Source organism: Diorhabda carinulata, chromosome 4, assembly GCF_026250575.1.
Source record: "Diorhabda carinulata isolate Delta chromosome 4, icDioCari1.1, whole genome shotgun sequence".
Lineage (NCBI taxonomy): Eukaryota > Metazoa > Arthropoda > Insecta > Coleoptera > Chrysomelidae > Diorhabda > Diorhabda carinulata.
In genome coordinates, this window is record NC_079463.1 from 22535131 (window position 1) to 22556763 (window position 21633).

At 32.4% G+C, this 21633-nt stretch overlaps 4 protein-coding genes across 4 annotated transcripts; 2 read left to right on the forward strand and 2 right to left on the reverse strand.

Moving 5' to 3' along the window:
- Window positions 1–3133: 3133 nt before the first annotated feature.
- Window positions 3134–3843, reverse strand: LOC130892927 (uncharacterized). The gene has a single exon (XM_057798635.1). The coding sequence runs from the start codon at window positions 3753–3755 to the stop codon at window positions 3195–3197; it is 561 nt and encodes a 186-aa protein (XP_057654618.1). The 5' UTR covers window positions 3756–3843; the 3' UTR covers window positions 3134–3194.
- Window positions 3844–4193: 350 nt separating this feature from the next.
- LOC130892926 (putative transferase CAF17 homolog, mitochondrial) lies at window positions 4194–6567 on the forward strand. Its single transcript, XM_057798633.1, has 2 exons — window positions 4194–5393; window positions 6041–6567. The coding sequence occupies exon 1, from the start codon at window positions 4344–4346 to the stop codon at window positions 5376–5378; it is 1035 nt and encodes a 344-aa protein (XP_057654616.1). The 5' UTR covers window positions 4194–4343; the 3' UTR covers window positions 5379–5393; window positions 6041–6567.
- On the forward strand, window positions 6060–6461 carry LOC130893022 (cysteine-rich DPF motif domain-containing protein 1). The gene has a single exon (XM_057798785.1). It carries the CDS (start codon window positions 6060–6062, stop codon window positions 6459–6461), a length of 402 nt encoding a protein of 133 aa, XP_057654768.1.
- LOC130892928 (uncharacterized) lies at window positions 6558–21518 on the reverse strand. Its single transcript, XM_057798636.1, is given in 20 exon segments — window positions 6558–9061; window positions 9124–9489; window positions 9553–9756; window positions 10445–11380; window positions 11450–11690; window positions 11775–11977; window positions 12035–12330; window positions 12401–12595; window positions 12652–12835; window positions 14054–14302; window positions 14936–15023; window positions 15756–15998; window positions 16103–16353; window positions 17312–17502; window positions 17557–17864; window positions 17921–18136; window positions 18211–18483; window positions 18645–19052; window positions 19114–19626; window positions 21172–21518. Coding segments are annotated over 19 exon segments (5547 nt in total). The 5' UTR covers window positions 19609–19626; window positions 21172–21518; the 3' UTR covers window positions 6558–8861.
- Window positions 21519–21633: the final 115 nt, after the last annotated feature.

Here is a 21633-nt window from a genome sequence, read left to right on the forward strand (position 1 = left end):
AATGAATTAGTAAAAGCCCTTGGGAAAAACGTTTTACCATACTTTCTAGTAGAAAAGTTTCAACAAGGACGTGTATGAACTATGAGGAATGTGCAGAGCGATTTGTCCTTGGATAAAGGCAGACGATGGCGATAAAGGAAATCGCGTAATGAGCATCCACTAATTTACCGTGATATTCGCATATTTCTCTCCAACAACGCGCTTCTCAACGAAAATAGGATTTCCGTGGCCATTTAACAGCAGATTTGGCTTAATTAGGTCAAAATTAATCGAAAATGTTGAATGAAATTTTTTGAAATCTCGCTTCGTTTTCGAGATATCGATACTTAAAGTTATAATCAAACGTTAATTCAAAATTCGCTTTATATATACAACAGATGGCGTTCACTTCAAATTCAATATCGATCTTGTAATTCAATAAAAAAAAGATTTTTTATTTAATTTTTATAATATTTACTTCAATATTGAAAAAAAAACAAATTTCTATAACAAAATGAGGCATTTTTGATAACTTTCATCAAGTGATGAATATAACTTAACATACGATAAATATATGAATAATTTGATGTTTTTCATTAAGAATTGTCGGTTGTTTTCCATTATTTATGAAATAAAAAAAAATTTTTGATGATAATTTGAAGATTTAATTAGTAATTTAATGTAAAAATATCCCTTTTCCGTTCTGAATGCTTTCAAAAGTTATTTATTTTCGTTTGTTTTATAATTGAAGCGAAGCCCCCCATAAGAAAAAAAATTATAATAAAATAAAACTAAAATAATCCTCAGGCAAATAAATTTTGGGCTATAAAAAATTCACGATTTTTGAACTTTTTACACTCAATGTGCACCACGAAAATGTTAGGTTAGGTTGATATATATAAATTTTTCCAAATTCAAGTATCGATATCTCGAAAACAAAGTGACATATCGAAAAATTTTATTCTTCATTTTCGACTTATTTTGGGTCGATTTACAACAGCATAGTCGAATCCAAACGCCACGGAAATCGTAGTCGTGTCAATTTTATTTTAATTTCAGGGTCATAACATTGGAAATGTATGTACCAAAAAAAAATTCAGTTTATTATTCGAGATAGCGGTGGGTATCAGTTGTTTACAAGAAAATGTTCGTTGGTAGGTATAAGTATATCTTCTCTACTATGTTTGATCAATGATAAGGTAATTTATTTTTCAACTAACATCCTTTATAAAATCACAAATTAATCATAAAGTTGTGTGTACGTATGTGTGCCTCTTTGTTTGCATTATTCCGTTGGTTAATTTCCAACGTGTCGTTTATTTACGACTCCATTTCGCCAACAATAACAGAATCGATGACAAAAACTTTTAAATACATTTCGAACGTGTCTCATAAGTACAAAATTGTTTTTTAGACGACGCCATCTGATTGTTGTCCGTTCTGTATTCATTTACATACCGAAATTTGCGTTTTGAGTGACTGCAAAACACTTTAGTGACGCTCTGGAGTGACTTTGTAGTGACTCTTTCACACCTCAATGTTGACAGTTGACAGTTTAAAATGTTTATATTTCTCTATTATTTATTTTCTTTCCTCGGTGCAATTGAAAAAATTTTGTGGTGTACGCCGCGTCCAAAATCGGCCATTGTGCCAAAAAACATCGTAAACTGATGTTGCAAGATCATCATGTCATAATTTGACAATGGCTCAAAAAAGCTCTTGAAAAAAATGCCGAAACAGGCGACAAATTATAGATTTATACAAACGGACCCGAAACTAAACAACAATCGATTGTATGGATCTTTCAAAACCAGTCAAATCCAAAAAAGTTGTTTCAGTTCAAATAAAAACATCGAATTGATGGATTATCTGCTGTAAAGTCCTTGTTTGGCACCCAATGATTTCTTCTTAATCCCGTAGATCAAAAATAAATTGAGAAATCGACGTTTTTCTACACCTTATAAATATTTGTTTTCGTTTGTCTATCCTGTAACTTAAGTAGCAGCCCTCGTATACAATTAATCGTATTTATAAATGATCCGGTTCGGCGAAAATAAAATGTAACGAAAATCGTTCAACGAAAGGATCCAAATAAATGTAAAAAAAAAAAACATAAATCGCAAATTCCCCGTGGCGAATTCAAAATTTTTCATCCACCGCTATGAATATCTATTTAGATACAGTAACAAAAAGTATCAAGACGTTCACATATCCTTGTATAGAGTTCGGTACCTTCGGGTACCGCTTAAGGATTCGCTAATCTCCAACGCAAACTGGATTGTGTTGCTGAAAGGAACGAAGGATAACTAAGAATATTCGATACAATAAAATTTTTATCTCGTATTTGCAAAGGCATTACGTTAAAATAGATATATAACCATCGCGAATTGTACAATATATTATACAGAGCGTTGAACGAATAAATCAATTTTCAAAAAATAATCAGATGATTATCAGAAGTAAAAAAAAGGGGGGGCACACGATGTTGTTGTATGTAAGTATACCGAGTTACAAATTGAGTCATAATTCGATCTATGTCAATAATTATCTTTAACTGAAAATGTTAATTATTTATACAAACGTATTTGTTCTAATATGCTAATCAAAAAAGTACACATATATGTAAATTATCATTTGGAGAATTTATTAACTATTACTACCTAACAGATAAACTCGAGATCTACAGGGAAAACGAAAAACGTTATTTTAATTATGTTATTATAAAATCGAATTTCAACATTATTTCTTTTAATTTACCCTGTATTATTAGATATCAAAATTACTCGAATTCGATAAATAATTAAAAAAAAAGTAGTTTGTCATTTGACCGGAAAACAAAAGGAATGAATATCGCAAGTATCACTTCCGGTATACATAATGTTGCCACGTGTACGCGTCCATTAAACAGAGGTCACGTGTCAAATGGATATTACTGAAAAATTTACGTTCTGGATATTACCTATATAGATATATTCTAACCACAATCTAGTTCTAAAAACGACACACGATATATCTTATCGGTGATATCGAAAATGTTTGCGCGTCAGAACGGAAAACAGAAAATGACGTATAAAATATCATGGAATTTGGAGCACTGGCTAAAAGTCCGAGCTTGTTTCTTTTGTTTATTCGAAATGAAATATGAACAACTCGATACAATCAAAATAATATTTAATATACGTACAATAAAATAGCATAGAATAAATAAAGTGTAATCACCAAACCCATTTATCATTTTTATTTCCAAGTCCTTTTTTCGGTTTTCGGTGTTGTTCTATTTCCATTCCGGCACCGGTTAGTGGATTACGAGACATATTGGAAATCGATACGTTATCTGGTTCGTTTTTTCGAACATTTTTCGTTTTTCTATTACCGCCATTTCGTTTTTCATTTCGATTGGTGATTACACTGAACTCGCTCGGAGTTTTATCTTGTTGTATACTTTCCGGTATATCCGGATTATTATTATCGGTAACAGCACTACATTCACTAGGAGGTCTCGTACTATTCAGTACACTCCTCGGTGTATCAGATTTATCGATATCTTGATCGGGGCATCCTTCTGACAAATCTAAAGCTTCTATAACTTTTCGCTCGGTTTCAGCATCACCGCCTTCGTATTTATCGATATTCGAACGGCCGTATTCGAAGCAGTCGTTTTGTTGTGGTATCGGTCGTCGTCTTAATCTCATAGGACATGACCCGTTGATGGAAAACATCTCGTTACCGTCCGTGAGATCTTCATTTAAACAAAAAATATCGCTGGCGTTTCGCATTTCGAATCTATTTCAAAAATTTTAAAGAGTGATGTCTGTTGTGACAATTATCAAATATTTCAGATGAAAATAAAGATAAACGGAGGCGGCTGATTTCAACGATTCACATTATTTTGGTCAAAGATTGTATATATCATTAAGAGTAAGCGATAATTCGATGTCTACTTCCGTTGTCAACGTTTTTAATACAAAAAAATTAATAAAACAATAAAAGATGCGGCGGTAACGCCTAATAAATAGGCAACATCATATACACAATTTTCATAATACAGGATTGAAATGCCGCAACCATTACTAACAATTACCTATAGAGGGGTAGTTTATTTAATTTATTAGTAAAATAACTTGATTTTATTAAAAATACAAACGTAATACCTATTTTGTAAGATACTTTTGACTTGCTAAATAAACGTATCCGAGTAATATTAAAAAAGAAGAAGTTCTATTTTTAATAGGTTAGAATTGAATTATACGTGAGTAAATTTCTTAATTCAATCTACGAATTGTAATTAAAATAGATCTCTAGTGTTTTTTTTTCAATAACATTTTTTTGTTAATATAGACTTTCATTTGGTACGTCATTAAAAAATGTTGAAATTATCAAAGTCGTTAAATATCAATGCCCGTCGGTGTTCTAATATCGCCAGTAGGATTATTCTAGAACCATTAAAAAATAGAGGCCTCCTTCAAGTAAAAGGTAACGAAACGAAAGAATTTCTACAAGGTCTTATAACAAATGATTTAGCCCATTTGAGTGAAGGTACCAGTGGTTCAATGTACACATTATTTCTAAATACCAAAGGTAGGGTTTTATTCGACGCCGTTGTATATAAAACTGATAATAGTGACGTGTACCTAATAGAATGTGATACGAAAATTGAAGAACAATTAATGAAACATTTAAGAATGTATCGAGTTAGAAAAAAGATTGATATAGTAAGTTTAAATAATGAATATAAAATGCACGTTTTATTTAAAAGTGATAGCATTAGAAAGACACGAGAACAATCCGAATATAATACCGAATTAGACCTGCCTCTAAAATCGACACTGATTAAAAAGGGTAATGATATATTGATTTTCAAAGATCCCAGAATAACTGATCTAGGCTGTAGAATAATATCAAAGTTGGATGTAAAACTTGAAAAAGATCTATCTGTTTCAACACAAATTAGTTCACCTAATTGTTCAGAAAATTATAAAGTACTTCGCTATTCTTTAGGTGTAGGTGAAGGTGTTGAAGATTTACCGGTAGGGAATTGTTTTCCTCTAGAATCAAATTGCGATTATTTACACGGCATTAGTTTTCACAAAGGATGTTACCTCGGACAAGAACTAACGGCTAGGACACATCACACCGGTGTAACTAGGAAGCGTTTAATGCCATTATTATTTGAAAGGGCACCAAGTTTGTTACCAAACGAAAATACTATCAAAATTAATAAAATAAATTTAGGAAAATTAAGAGGTATCGAGCAAAATTTAGGATTGGCATTGTTAAAAATCGAAACTGCATTAGAAATTAGAGAATTTAAAGTCGGCGATGAATTAGCTAAAGTTTGGAGACCTCATTGGTGGCCTTTAGAACTACCCAAAGAAAAATTTGGAGCACAGAAGACTTGAAAATATAACTTTTAGGTGAGTTATTGTACGGTATCATCACAAAGCTCTCATTATATTACATGAGAATAAGAATCAAAAGTTCCATTTAAAATAAGATTGATGGAGTCTACACTAATTTAAAAACAACATTTTTGTTCACTTTTTTTTTATGTTGGTGGTTTGAGCCTTGTATTGTGTCTTACCTTACATCGTGGCACATGTGGCCTTCTCTTAATGGAGATAATCTCATTTTTGGTATTCCTCTTCTTGTATTGTACACTTCACCATTCAGAACTTTTTTGGCATTTTGGAGTCTTCCATACTTTGAATATGCCCAAACCGCTGGACTGTTCAAACTCAGATGAAATGAACACAATATATGGATTTTGTAGGATGTTGCTCATATTCTTTAGTTTCAAGTTTTTTAAACCTGCATTTTGGGGGTATGGATTAGAAGTTTGTTATTCGGAAGACTTTTGCATCATAGTCCCTGAATGCAGCTTGTATTTGCCCCTTAATGTTTAAGAATATTTTTGTAGATGTAGTTTAGTAATTATTCAAAACTCCCCAGTTTTAACTTTTAACCAAACTGACTTATTGATAAATGCACGCCAGATTTTTTTATTATATAACGAAAGTAATTTAAATAATTAAAAAAAATATTTAATAAATTTAATTTTTAGATGTTAGTAAAGTTCTATAATGGATACAAAATTAGCTACCGAAAAAAATGAAGGAAGGCCGTCAACTTCAGGTACTTTCAAGACTGAAGCTGGCAGTACCACCGAAATGGAGGAACCCCAATATTTCCAGTGTTTTAGTTGTTCCTTTAGAACACCCTACGAGTATTTCGGTCGAAACCCGTCTTGTTTTAAGAATTATCTGTTATTAGAAGATAGTTATACTATAGAAGATCCATTTTCACCACCTAAACAAGGGAAAATCATTATATTGGGTGCTCACTGTATTAAATGTAGAAAATCAGTTTGTAAAGATAATAAATGCAGTTTTTATTTCGAGGGGACATTGTGCCTTAAATGCGCTAAACAAGATATTAAAAATTTTCCAATTAGTGTACGAGAAAAGTTGAATAAAATCATTTAACGGTTGTATTCGAAAATTTTTATTTGTAATTAAAAGTTAGATTTGATTAAATTGTATCGTCGAGTGTAGATGAAATAAAGAGAAAAAAATGACAAATTTACTTTAAGTATGTTTTTTTATTTTATTCAGTTTGTCATGCTAGAAACAGTGTTTATGTTAAAATTACTTCATTATCACAGAATAAGTGAACACCACTTTCACTTGCGCTTAACTAAAACACCCGTAAAATAATATAATAAACAGCTTTTGAAACGTTAAATTCGACTTTTTCCATTAAACACATTGCATTGTAAGTTTCGTCTCTCCAAATCGTTTATACAGAAAACAAAAATAATAAATATAAGTACCACCTAACGTTAAAGTTATACGTACAAATTTTCATTTTTCCCTATATAGAAAAGAAAAAAATGAACGATTTTCCATCCGTGGTACAACAATTACAATCGATATTTCAAATTGAACACATTCACTCTATTTACCACGGGCGTTTCGTTAACCAAATTATCATCTTCAGAGGTGAACCGTGTTTATGGGTCTCCAAAGATGATAACTTTGTTATTAAAAAGAGCCTTGGGGTGGAGGATATCAAAAAATATTGTTGTCTTTTTTTCAATTTAAAATTATTTCTTAATGGACAGAATAACTAATCTAATTGTTGAGCGATCAGGGAGGTATGAAAATTGCACGGTTTCACAAAAATTCTGTATTGGCAAAGATACGAAACCTTGAAATGATTTTTTTTTACTAAAGCGTTACAAGAGCTACAAGAACAGTTTGTGAGTTTGAATATTATTCCGGTGGTCGATAATACGCAACAAAATAATTTAAACATCCTATAAAATAAGGTAACAAAAAAAAAGGAAAACAGTAAGTATGTATATGCTATTTGACAGCCAAGGTAATAATTTACATTTAAAAGTTAATATATGCTATATTAAGGATAATAAGAAAATGTATATTGACGTTTTTTATGTAAACTTGTCATTTAAAATAAAAACTTTGGTTTTGAGGTAAAGACTAGGTTCGTAACCGGTTATTAACAACAAATCTTTATGTAGATAGAATTATAACAAACAATCTCTTTGTAGAGAAGTCTTACCGCACGTAAAAGGAATTTGCGCTTTCCAAACGAATTGTTTAAATTAAATAATTGAAACGAAAAACTTAAATTCCCAATTAGTTTCGATAGGAACAATATTTCTGTTATCTTCGGGAACAAAACTACAATAATTCTATCCTTATTATAGCATTCGCAGCATTTTTTTACACTATTTATATCATATATGTATAAAATAAATATGTACACATAAAAATAGTACGTAAAATCTTTTTTTAATACGTATGTCAGTATGTAGTAAAATTGTGAAACGTATATTTACATATCATACAAAAAAATAACCAATCGAGTGTTTGGTCAATAATTCTCCTTATTTTTTAAATAATTAATGAAAAAAAGATTAGTTATGCTGATAGAATAAAGTTGTTCAAATTTACATCCACTATATCAATAAGTATCCACCAGGAACAATGTAACGCCAATGTTAGGATTTAGTAGAAGAATATGTTCAAAGATCTACTAATCGATGCATTTGAAAACAAAAATGTTCAATAATTGAAAACTTTGATAGGTTAATTTGAACTAATTTGTCAATTTTCCAACTAAGAATTTTAAAATCAGAACCATTGGTACAAATCAAATCAAAACAACCGGAAAAATATCCAATAATTTTGATGTACGTTGTTAAATACAGTGTGTTGAATTATTTAATCAACGTCTTTTTGGCTATTTATTGATTCATTTTAATAAAAAAATCAGTTGTGAGAGAATTAAACAACTTTATCCTTCACTATCCACGTGTAATGTAATGGAGTATAAATAAATAAAAATTTAAGATAATACGAGATTTTCTCGCTGATATACAATGAAAATTGTTTAAATTTAAGATCCCAAATTATTTTACCCAAAAATAAATTGCAAATTATATTTTTTTATGTAAAAATGAAATGTGAAAATCACACAGAAAAAATCCTACAGTTTACAATATACATTCACTACTACTTAATAACAAATTTACAAAAAAAAAATGTCACCCAATAATTAAAATACTGAACAACAGAATAAATCAACGTATCACATTTTTCAACAAAGTAGAATGAACAGTGAAAAAAAGATTTTTTTTTCCAACAAATTTTGTACAATTCAAATAATTAGACATAATTAACTAACAAAAAATTATATCAGAATGTAAATTGTACAAAAATCGAAACTGTTCATTATTTTTTGTTACCTTCTTGTTTTGGTCAACTTTTTCGCAAATAACGAAAAATTTTCCTTATTAATCGAAAAAATAAAAGAGAATTTCAAACGTTTCTTTTGACTTTGTTTTCCCCCAACATATGTTACCGAAAGGAATTTATGCAATTCTTTAATTGGTCGATGTTACGTTGTAGTTCTTTTTTATCGTTTTCTCTCCTGAACAAAATTGATCGTAATTCTCGCTGTCTCCTTTCGAGGAATTTCACTTCGCGTTGTCTTTTTAAGTTTTCTTCCGTCACATAGGTTCGTCGCTTTTTCAGATAATTCGCTTGGACGCTTCGATCTAAATACGTATTTATATATACAAAGTCATTTTTAATTTGTTAAAATATTCTCATCTTTTACCTTTAGAATACCTTTTATAGGCTTCGATGATCTCCAACACTCCGGGCCATTTAAACCTATTACAATCTTCTTTCTTCAACCATATATTTTCTTTTGAACCTTCGAACTTATCATTTTTAGGAGAATTTTGATTTTGGGATAATATTTTCGACAACGTAAGGGTGTTGTTATAATGAATCGTCTCTTCTCGTTTCTCGGTTTTATATTGATGTACCAGAGGCAATTTCGATATTAAATCGTCAAATATTTTTTCTTTCGCGGATCCCGACATTTTTTTATTTAGTTTTTCCGCGTATTTCGTAACTGACGATTCACAATTCCTCTTTAAGCGATCCTTTATCACCTCCGCCCAATTTTTCTCCAGTGCTAAAATTGACGATTTGGTTGAAGATTTTTTTAAAAAATGGTTCAAAAATAATCAATATGTACCTTGTTTGTCTTCTCGGGTGGTCATTTTCAAGCCGAGCAATTGAAAGAAACCCTTTTTAGCTTTGTAATTTTGCAACATATTCACAGTCAATGTTGATTTCAAAGGTACTGGCAGATTTAAGGACGCAATCTCTTCTTTATTTATCTCTTCAATTAAACTGGGATCGAGCCATTTTCTCCTTTCCAATTTTCGTAATTCTAAAACTGAAAAATTAAATCAATAGATAACCAGATAGACAGGAAAAACGAAGATGAACAGTACAGATACGTAAAGAGAAGAATACCACAAAGCCTAATAGGAGAAGTGGCAGAATCGGAAAACGTAAGAAAAGGAGAGGAAGACACAGGAAAAATTTGGTCCAACAAGTAGCACAGGAAGGAGGAAAAGAGGAAAAAACAATACGACAAATAAATACAGTAATAAAGGATCAGAAAGAGTAGAAAAAATGGATAAAAAGAAAATGAAAACAAAGGATAAACGGAGTTCAGGAGATGCTTTTACCTAAATAATAGTGGGAGAAAAAAAAATACTAAAAACAAGAAACGAAAACTGAAATCAATGATATAGTTGTGAATCAAAAGTAAATAAAAAAATCATGAATAGAAAATTATTTTTTAATGAAAAGGTGGAAAATTAGGAAATATATATCCACCCATGCCAGACAGTTGATTCCTAAGCGTGTTAAAAAAAATGAGGCGAAGCCGATGCTTTGTATCACGTTCGCTAGAGCATAAAACTTTCTAGTTTCATAATGTAAGTGAAAGGATTAAAATAAATTCAACAAATTACTAAAATTGATTGAAACAGTTGGTATCAACTGAAACCTGTGTTCAAAACAACATCAGTAAACTACAAAATGTGGTATATGAGGACCGAAAATTGTATACTTACAATTATTCATGGTGTGTGTAGTCAAATTGATGGTTTTTAAGAATTTCATCTTTTCCGAATTGGCGTCCAAGCGAAGGGGGGGACCACTCTTAATTAAAAGATCGACTTGTACGTCTTTATCATCATCACTATCCGAACTAAAAAAAGAACTATCGCCATCCGACCAATCTGAATAACCGTAAATGGTAACGCCGTATTCGGTGGTTGTTATCTTATCGCTATTCCTAATTTTTTTCGTTTTCTTGATTTTCTTCTTTCTGTTCCTTTTTAAAATAGCTAAATCGATCTTACTCAGTCTTTGACGTTTAGCTGCAACGGTTTTTGAATTATTATTATTATTATAAGTAATAGTTACGTTCGGTATATTTAGTACTGTAAAAGTGCATTCTTTTATTTTTTCTCGTCGAATAGAACGTATCGACAATTTATTATTATTATTAGTAAATTCAGTGCCGTTTTTCTCGATTATTTCAAGTTTGTTTTGACTAGCGTTTTGAGGTAAGGAAGTGCCGTGACTATCTGGTACTAGAGCGACAGCCGCAGCGGTAATAGTAAGAGTACTCGATTGTACCGGATAATTAGGTGACGGTATCGGCAATTGAGGACTACACGTGTGATTCGGTACTTTGTTCACATCGGCGATTGGAGCGAGACCATGTTTCACTTTGGAATCATTATTATCGTGAAAATCATTTCTACCAATTACAACATTAGTCGTCGTCGTCGCTACGTCTTTCTTATTTAAATAGTTCGTCGTCAGCCGATCGTTTTTTGTACTTCTATCATCTTGTAGATTATCGTTATCGAGACGAAGTTTTTTCGATAAATTTTCCTCTCCGACGATAGTTTCTATACTGAAATTCATCAATTTTTTATTTTCTTCTGTACTTTTATTCAATTCTGGTTTTCTCAAAGACGTAATCGTTGACTTCCTAACTAAAACAAATACGAAAATCGTTTTAATATCTCGTATAATCACAAAAGAAAAAAAAAAGATAACTTCACCTAAAGTTGAATTATTCCGGTAGTTTTGTACGACAGTAGCAGAAGGTCAGGCATTACCCCCGACGTCCCTAATCGTCGTCTCAGTCATTTTCGTATCTGTATTTTCTTCTAAATTTTTATTACTATTACCCAATGAGGTGGGGGTTGGTGTTGTCGTCGCTTCTTTAACATGTCCCGTCATTTCACCGACAGCAGCCGGACTTTTCGATTTAGGCGTCGGCGTATTCGACTTCGGAGATACCTGATTATTGAAAAAGTGACTTTATGTAACCAAAACAAAATAAAAGATAGAATCGATAGAATATGTTTAAATACAAATAAGTACCTTCGTAGGGGTGCTGCTTCGAGCAGCCGACGTTAAATTCATACTATTGATCATAGGTCCTGAAGGTTGTATCACGGGGCTTTGTCGTTGACTGAGGTTAAGCGTATAATTGGAACTCATAGGCGAATGTCTCTGTAAAGAAGGACTCGAACGAGGTATCGAATAACCCTGTGTAGGATTCGGCGGAGCTACGAAAGCCGAACCTAAAATTAAACGATTAATACAATGAAAATCATTTTTCAAATGATTATTATACTGACCTATCAAAGGAGATTGTCGAGTGGCGGCGGCGGACATACCGAGCGAAGAAGGCGGCGGCAGCATCGAGGTAGGATGAAGTAACGGTATCATCAGTCCTTGTGGCGAAATGTGCGGCGTTGAAAGATGCGGAGGTACACGAGCTTGCGCTTTTTCTCTTTCCCTATGAACTCTCTCTTTTTCTCTTTGTTCTATTTCTCTTTGTAGCTGCATATCTCTCTCGAGTATTTCGCGATCCACGTAATCGTCCTTTTGTTGTTGTACGCTCAATCTGCGATGTTCTTCTTCCATTTTCAACCTTTCACATATTCAAAAGATTGTTTAATTAAATCGAAATTTCCAACCAACAAAATAAAAACCGAAATTACCTTTCGTGCATATATATTGGCATTCCTGCTCCGGGAAGGGCATATACAGGCATGTAGGGATGACCTATCGGAGGCCAAGGTGATCTCAATACTCCCAATCTTTCGTAATACATTTGTTCTTCTAAAGAAGGTAAGGGCATACCGGGATACATGGGATATCCCGCCATATCTATACCAAGGGGAGGATGCGGTAACCTAAAATAAATAACAAGATGCTAAATATGTAATAAATTATATATACCACGACTTACCTATCTTCTGGTCGATATGGTTGAAAGCCACTTCTATTTAAATCTGGTATAGAGGTGGCTGGATACCTATCGACGTGGTTAGTCGGTAAACGGGGTTCGAAACTGCGTAACGTCGAACTGCTCGGAGAAGCAAACGGAGGTACGTCCATGGATCCCTTCGTTTTGTCAGATAATTGAACACCGCCTAGAAAAATAATTTAAAATAATTTAAAATATACTCGATAGTAGCACGTTTTAATGGCCACAAATAAAAATTTTATTTTAGAGTACTCTCATTCGTTTGCTAATGGAACCGAAAGACAAGAAACAATTTTGAAAGTCAGATAAGCATAAGATTTAATGAGAAATAAAGAACCAATATCAGATAGCCAGACGGAAAATTTGAAAGATGCGGTTGGAAAAATGGATAAGAGAAAATGTTTGAAAAAAAATACGAGACGTATGATCAAGAAGAATGTTAGAAAAAATTGAGTAGTTGTACAAATTGTGTTGAGAAAAATGGAGAAAATAGAAAAGAAACGTGCCGAAATTTTCCAGAATATTGAAAAAAAATCGATATTCCAGCGCCATCAAATAATTATGCTTTTATGTGTTTAGGTGTGAAAAAAAATACAGTAAATCAATTTTTATAGCAGGAATCACTTGAAATAGCATTAGTTTAATTTAAAAAAGTAGTAGAGAAGCTCGAAAAATGTTAAAATCTGATTTTGTTAACATTAAAAAATGTTTCCGAATAGTATAAAAGAGTAATTGACTACATTAAGCAGAAGGAACCGAATGGACGTAATTTCACATCGGAAAAAGATAAAATTTTACGAAAAGTGGACAATTTTGTTCATTCTAAGCATTACAACAAATAGTTTGCCAATGAGATGGGGTTAAAGCGCCAAATTTAATTGTTAGACAAAAAGAAAATCGTATACGCATGGAATTGTTACTTGACTTTTCATTAGAAAACCAGTTATTCACTTGGCCCTAAAAGGGCAGACAAGACAGTTGATTAAGGGCCAACATCATCACAAATGTGTCATTCCACAAGACGTATCGAAAGAAACCATTTCTGATACTACAGATAAAAGAAGTTTCAATTCAAGTTGTTGAATTTATCTCTTTTCCTATATCTTTATTTTTTTACTCTCTCACTGTCGAATTAATTTGATTGTTCGAAAGAAAATATAAGAATTTTCCTTTATATTTTCAACCCGTAACCAAAATTATTAAGAAATTTCAACAATCGTCGACTTCTATAGTATTTTCCATTTCACGAATCGGAGAAGAATACAAAATATATAAAGAAACATGCAAAAAATTAACAACAAAGTTAAGAACAACAGAAAGTCATGGATAGGATAAACGATAAACGAAAAAAAAAAGAAGGAGAATGAAGGAAAATCCAAATTACCTGAATTTCTTCTTAGAGTTTCGGAAGAATTGGTCTGATTAGTTGCTGCGGAAGCGGCAGAGGTGGACTGGTCTATGGATGCGGTACTATTCGGTACGGTCTGTTGCGCTAAATTGCGCAAAGCCGCGGCAAACGAATGAGAGTACTGATTCGGATTACCCGGTCCGGGACCGGATACCGCGTGCCCGGTCGTCGTTCGAGGTTTCGTCGAACTATTGGCAGATGAAAGTTTCGGACTGCTCGCTACCCCTGAAAATTAACATGTAAGATGTGTGTCATTTAGGCACCGATACGTATATGTATACATTCATAAAGAAAAAAAACTGCTAATCGAATTTTTTATTTTTCATATATAATTCTATAATTAAAATTCGATCCTATTTTTTTCTCTACATTCCTATAAAATCAAGATACAATTAAATTTTATACTTTAATAAAAAAATTCGTTAATATTGATATAAAATATTGTCAAAAATTAATTTTGATTCGATTAAAAATATCGTGTAAATAAATACCTTCAATTCGGTAATAATCGGGAAAAGATAAACACTTTACTTCCATATATTTTTAACAAAATGTTCCGATTCGATTCGGAAATATTTAATATTTATAAAGAAAAATAAAAAGGCGATCTGTCGCGTGATAACCGCATATTTGAATGCATTAAATTCTGTAAAAATTTTGGGCGTGTTAGTCGTATGCGCATTATCGATAAACTCTCCCCGTTGTTTCGAAAAGGGGAGAAAGGGTGAAATATGCGAGGGTGAGGGTATCGAGTTAGGCCAGTTTTTGGGCAAAACATTCGTAGAATCAAAGTTTTTCAATGAAAAATATATCGAGGAGAAAATTATAATAAAAAAATTGAATTAAAAAAAAACTTACCTGGTCTTACTTCAGATTTCATTTTCTTTTCTACCGTTTTTGGAGAATGGTTTCTTTTATTTGGTTTAACTACAAACGTCGGAGGTACCTAAAGAAATAAGACACTCATAGTCAGTGATCTTGTTAAAAATATTCCCTAAGCCTTATTCCAATCACTTTGTGTTCAAAATATTGTTATTCATATTCGTCGACTACTTTTTGGTACGGCTGTGAGGCATTTTTTTCTTATAATTACCGTTCGGTAATCGATAATTATTCATTTGATTTATCCACTGAATTCAATAAATTCTTTGTTTTTCTTACACTTATAATTCATTATTTAACAATATTCCACAAATCCAAATATAAAAAATGTTTATTAGAAAAATTATGTTCAAGAACAATACTACTTTAGAACCGGACCTGTACTAATTGGGTGGGAGAAAGCCACTGATAATGAACTCCATCTTTAAAATTTTCAAGTTTTAGTTGATATGTATACGTGCAATAAGGACTAAAAACATGATAAAACCACATTTACATACGTCACAGTTCAAGGGACAGTCCGCGCGAGTAAAATTTTCAAACTTTTAGACTTTATGTATACGTACATAAGGTCGAAAAAATTTTTTCACCATAAAACGTTCAGATTGTCAATGAAGCTGCCGGTAAACAGGGCAGACTTAAACGAATGAGATTATAGTTTAAAAAATAGAAATTATTTATCGACGATATATAATTTAATATTTTTATAATCAATTGATTTAATGAAAAAAGGGATAGGTTATGTGTTGATTTATTGTTCTTATGAATATTCAATAAAATTGACACGAAAACTTACTACTTTGTCGCACCGTTGGCCGCTCGGTAATCTTGCGACCATAGCTTCGGGACTATCTTCTGGAGGTGGAGGTTGCGTTATCCAATTATATTGACGTTTATCTACAGGTAAACCCCATCGTTCGTATTCCAAACTCTGAGTTCTAAGCGTTTCATAACAGTCCAAACACACGACAGCGTATTCACTATTTTCCAATAATAACGAATGTTCCGGCTGCGGATGGAATTTCAAGAAAGGAAAATCCTAGAAAAATACCATCAAGTAAAGTAAAAATACAATAGAATTCTCTTAAATGTCGTAGGTATTTGTAGTGATATATGTTTTATAATTCGATTAAATGCTTTTACCTTTATTAATAGAGCCCTTACTCTCTTCCTATAAGTAAAAATACCGCATACGTAACACCGATAATCGTGCGTGTTGTATTCTCGTTTATCCGCCGGTGCTGGCGATCCTTGCGCTTCGTAATTTCTCCATTGATTGACGAAACTGTGATAACAGAAAGTACACACTAGAGCGGAACCGTCTTCCCTCAATTGCTCGGCGTTCGGATGACTTTTGTGACTCAACAATATTGGAAAATATGGAGCATTACGGCCTGCGAAAAAAAATCAAATTTAAATTCCAATATAACGTCCTCTCCTATTTGGATTATAGACCAAGTCAATTGCTGGATTTCAGAAGCTCTTTTGAATGATCTAGAAGAAGCTACGGAATGTACTTGTCATTAAAAATTAGAATTTTGTTGTGTTTTATGGATTCTGGAGATTTATCCGTGACCACAACAAAGAAGTATTTTACATTTAAAGGTATAAAAGGGGGAAAACAGAAACGCTCCAAATACTGTTGCATCAAGAAGAAGTGCATATTCTCTGATGATATGATGTACCATCGATCATCTTCTTTCAAATGATGGCTCTTTCAGGAGCGGTTGAGGAGTTCGAGCGAGTAGCTAAGGCAAGAGGAATTAAATTAGACCTCCCAAACCACGTTCCAAGTTTGAGAAAATCGCTTCCCAGTGCGCCATAAATTCAAATATCTTGATAATTCAAGATAATTACGTAACAAAAAGAGTTGCTGCCGGGAACAGATGCTTCTGGGCAGTCCAGAGTTTAAGAGCTCAAGTTTAGAGGGCTCTCACAAAGGTTAAAGCTCACAATTAACAAGACAATAATAAAATAACAGAAATTTATGAATCAGAACGTAGTTTTGGCAAAATAGAAAACATTTTTTGTGACTACATAACTTGTTTTGTTAAGGGAAAAATAATTAACTGTGACTGTTATTGTATTTTATTTGATTAATTGAGGAAGAAGAAAACAATTCATATTCCCATAAAATAGACGTTCAAAAATCAATTATTGAATTTCAAGTTGCTTCTGCACCTAAAATATTCTTCAATTCTATTTTCCAGGGACTACTGGTCTAAGTAAAGAAATGTCAATCAAATGAGGAAGTCTCCACTGAAACATTAAGAAAAAAAAAATCGGAGTGGAATGAAGAATAAAACTAAAGATAGCTTAAAACTCGATTTTTCTTTAGTAGATCGAACTTACCTTGCGGTTTACCGTATATAACTCTTGCTAATGTAAATTCCGAATGTAATCCACATAAAAAACAATATATGCTACTTCCCGATATTGCCGGGTTGCTATTACTACAAACTGTTCTATCACTATTCGTACTGGGCGGGGTCGGAATACCTTGATCTCCGTTTGACGCAGTTTCCTGTACGGGAATATCGTATCTAAAAAAAGTGATTTTATATTAAGCACTACATTAAACACACACTCACGAGTACCTTCTTCGTTCGAGCGGTACTCTATCGGCTTCGAAAGTGTCCCATTGTTGGGATAAATGTTTGACGCATTTTGTACAACTCAAAACTCTGCCATGCGAATCCATGCAACTGTTTTCCGACGATCTCGATACTCTAGTTAAGCAAGGGAAATGCATGGCGTGCGAATTCATACCTTCCGCCGATGTACTGACCCATTCCATCTGGGTACGAGGATAGAGACTCATACAAATGTAACAACGATAATTTTGATTGCCTGATTGACCGTTTAGATCCGGCGAAGGAGACGTAGTTCGAGTTGAAACTACCTGCTAAAATGAACAAAATTCAATAAATCCGCAAATTTTTAATTTTTAATTTTACTTACTTTAGCATTTTGTCGACTTTCTAAAACTGCTTGTTTTTTCTTATTGGTGACTGTAGTTGTGGAGCTGATGTCGTACGGTTTATATCTAATGTCAGATCCTGCACTGTTTGCTGGCGATTTTACAGTACTGGGCCTCGAGGTATTGTTGTTATGTAAAATGATATCGCTGACGGACACGTGGTTACCGGTTATGGCAGCCGGATCACCACCGAATACCTAAATATAAATAACATACACGTTGGAATCGGGACAAGCTGTATATTAAATCACGTTCGAAAATATATATTTACCTGGTGTTTATGCGGAATTGATTTGTAACAAATAGAACAGACTTGGACCATCCCTTGAGGGCTGATGGGACTTGCTCCGGGTGGCGCTTTCAAGGTTAAAATAAACGGAAAATATGGTTCCTTTTCAGAATTTTGACAACAATATAAAAGACGGATACTGCTAGAAGGATACTCCAACGAACATGTATAACATATAAACGTCGTGGTATCTAAAGTAGAGCTCTGTCTTTTCCTTAAAGTGTAGTTTCTTTCAACATGAGGTAAACCTTGAGCCTACAATCGAACCACAGATATTTATTCAATTTAATCATTCGATGTTTATATAATAAATTCCTCAAGAAAAATTTGCACAATTCAAAATTAAAATTATATCCCGTTTTATTTCATTAATAAAAAATTCAAAAACAAAAATGAGTAATCATGATTTAATTTACCTGAAATGTTTGCCATTGTTTGAGGAGATGTTGTTGACAATCAAAACAAGCCTGTACTCTACCGGCGGAATCGATGGGCCGACTCCTGCTCGGTCTCGGATGTTCGATTAGACTGGGAAAAAAAGGTTTAAGCGGCGAATCGAAATCTTTTTTTGACGCCACATAGTCGAGACTGCCTTTCTTAAATTCGTCTCCGCACACATAACATACTTCTGTCATGGAATTCTTGTCGGGCATGCTCAAATCCAAAATATCCGTACCGGAGGACGAATTTGAATTTTGACTGTGAGCGTAAACAGGCACCGATTGAATCACCGATGACGACGACGGTAAAGGGTTAGAATGAGTCAAATCCAAAGCGATTTCCGATGATGTTGTATCGATGTTATTTCTGGATATTGTTGATGTCTGTGATGTGTGTAATTAAATTAGGTCATTGAACAGAGTTTGGCGACGTTGTTAGAATTACCTGTATTTGTTTTCCTCCCATCTTTAGCTTGCCCTCCTCTTTAACGATGGTAGTAGTAGGCCTTTGTTGAGGAACCTGTGGTGGTATACCTTCGTTATTTAAACCTAGAACCTGTGCAGCATATTCCCCTTGCATTCCCATATCGGCTCCGGTATATGGTCCATTGTCTGCCCTCTTTAGCCAATACAGTCTTTCTGAATGAGGTCTTGAGGTCATCTCGTGAGTATCCCATTGTTCGATCAATAATTTATAACACAAGTAACATGCTGGAACGGAATACTCATTTTTCGATATGTGCCCTAATGGAGGTTCGTGGGACTCCAAAAATGGAAAATATGGTTCTTTAGGTTTGTCTGGTATGGGCCTGGAGTTTAAATAGTATATGTACGGTTGGTTTCTGTTGCCACAAACAAAACATATTTCCGGTGCTTGATGTAATTTTGTTGGATGATTAACTTCAGACGAAGGCTCATTTTTCAATGGTATTTTGTCCATAGTCTGCATACCTTGTGTCTGTAAAAACAAATCTCTTATATTAAGGCTACATTTCATTCCTACTTTTTTTTATAATTGAATACGATTTCACAAGATACGTGAAATTTTATAGGATTACCTTTTTTGGTATGCAGTAGTACAATAAATCTTTTTAGAATACCCTGTACTCTTGATATATTTATTCACATTATTTAAGTAAACTAAATTGCTTAATGATATAAACAATACTAAACATAATTTACGATTCATCATTCTTAATAAAGGAATTGTTGGAATTATTAACTAATAGATCAACATTTTTATCACTACCCACATTAAATAGTTCCAAAATTTTCCATTTTTAATAAACAAATACAAATTTTTGTGGAGTAACTTATTATAGTTAATAACAAAGATTATTAATGAATTGTCATTTAAAAATCATTGATATTAAAGGTGTTAGTGAAACAGTGATTTTTTTGATAAATAATTGTCTAGATAATTTTTAACAGTGTCATTAGTTTTGATTTTTATTTGATTATGGATTATTAGCAAGTAATTTTTATCTTACACATATGTTCAAAAACTGACAATTAATGTTGTAATTTCACTCCAAAATCCTTTCGATTGTCAGAACGGTTCTATAGTTCAAAAGAGAACAGTAAAATTCTATCAACAAACCACATTTTCAGTAAAATTATTTACAAAAACGTATATTTATATATATATATATATATATATATATATATATATATATATATATATATATATATATATATGAGCCCATCCTTTGACACAAACTAAGAAAAAAAGTTACATATAAATGATTGTCCAATAGTAGGTAGACTCAATTAGGGGATCAACTCACACTTAATGATAATATTATATCATACTGAATTGAATGTAAAAAATAAATAATTCTTGAGTTGATACTTTTGTAATCTGGCATATTAGAAGGAAAGGAAAAGGAAGCACTATGAAAGCTAATAGCTTTTAACAAGGTTATAGTCTAGAAGAACGAACAGGAAGAAAAGAAAACAAATAAATTTAGAGAGAAACAAAAATACTTTCGACATCATCTTTTGATTCCCAGAAAATAATTTCTTTTCAAATTTTCTAGTATTGCAGCCTTTAATGATATACATAATCTTCAATGAAAGATTTTCATTTATGGTCTAATTTGAAAAATAAGTTGTTTTTTCATAGCAATATTTTTTCGTTTCGGCTCTATTTCAGACTGTATAATACTCGCCGAAATTGAGGTGAAACACGTAAATTTATTAAAATAGACGAAAATCAGGAACATTTATTCAATATATATAGCGTAATCAAAATATAGTTATTAACAATATTGCTGGAAATATTGGACTCAAAACTACAGATAAAAAATTTATTTTTAGATTCAATAAATAACTCGTTAAAATAAATAAAACTGGTAGTATCTGTGAACTATTTCTAATTATTAAAAACATTGACAAAATCGTCTAAACTTCTACCTTGACAACCGTAAAAGGTTGAAATCCCTGATACTTAACCAACCCAGTATGGATTTCAATGCATAATACATTTTCGAAGGATACTTACAAAATAAAAAAAATGGAATATCTAAATGATTGAAAGCTATATCCAGAGAATTGATTTGAGATTTTAAACTAAAAACATTAGACGTTCTTATCACTACCAGTCTAAACCTATTCGGATTCTACATTACACAACCCATCTAGGCGACATCTGAACGAAGTAAAACATTTATAAAACCCGCACTGAAAGATTAAGCATACAAAAATAATATAAGCAACTTGTTTTCGAAATGTAGATCACAAATTACATATAATTTTTGCATGATAACCAGCCATTTTATAAAAATTTTGTTCCAACAATGCACAGCAACACAGCACACATTTTTACCAACCAAATTAAAAGCAGTAGTCAAAAGATTCAAAGACTCACTTATATTGGCAACGCTGCAACCTCACAAAATTAACTAGTTGAGTCGATAGATGTCGCACTTCACTCTTTACATCAAAGAAAACAGGATAATTTGTA

Excerpts from the sequence above, each read along its gene's own strand:
- LOC130892927 (XM_057798635.1), bottom strand. The coding sequence starts at position 3,755 with ATGCGAAACGCCAGCGATATTTTTTGTTTAAATGAAGATCTCACGGAC.
- LOC130892926 (XM_057798633.1), top strand. The coding sequence starts at position 4,344 with ATGTTGAAATTATCAAAGTCGTTAAATATCAATGCCCGTCGGTGTTCT.
- LOC130893022 (XM_057798785.1), top strand. The coding sequence starts at position 6,060 with ATGGATACAAAATTAGCTACCGAAAAAAATGAAGGAAGGCCGTCAACT.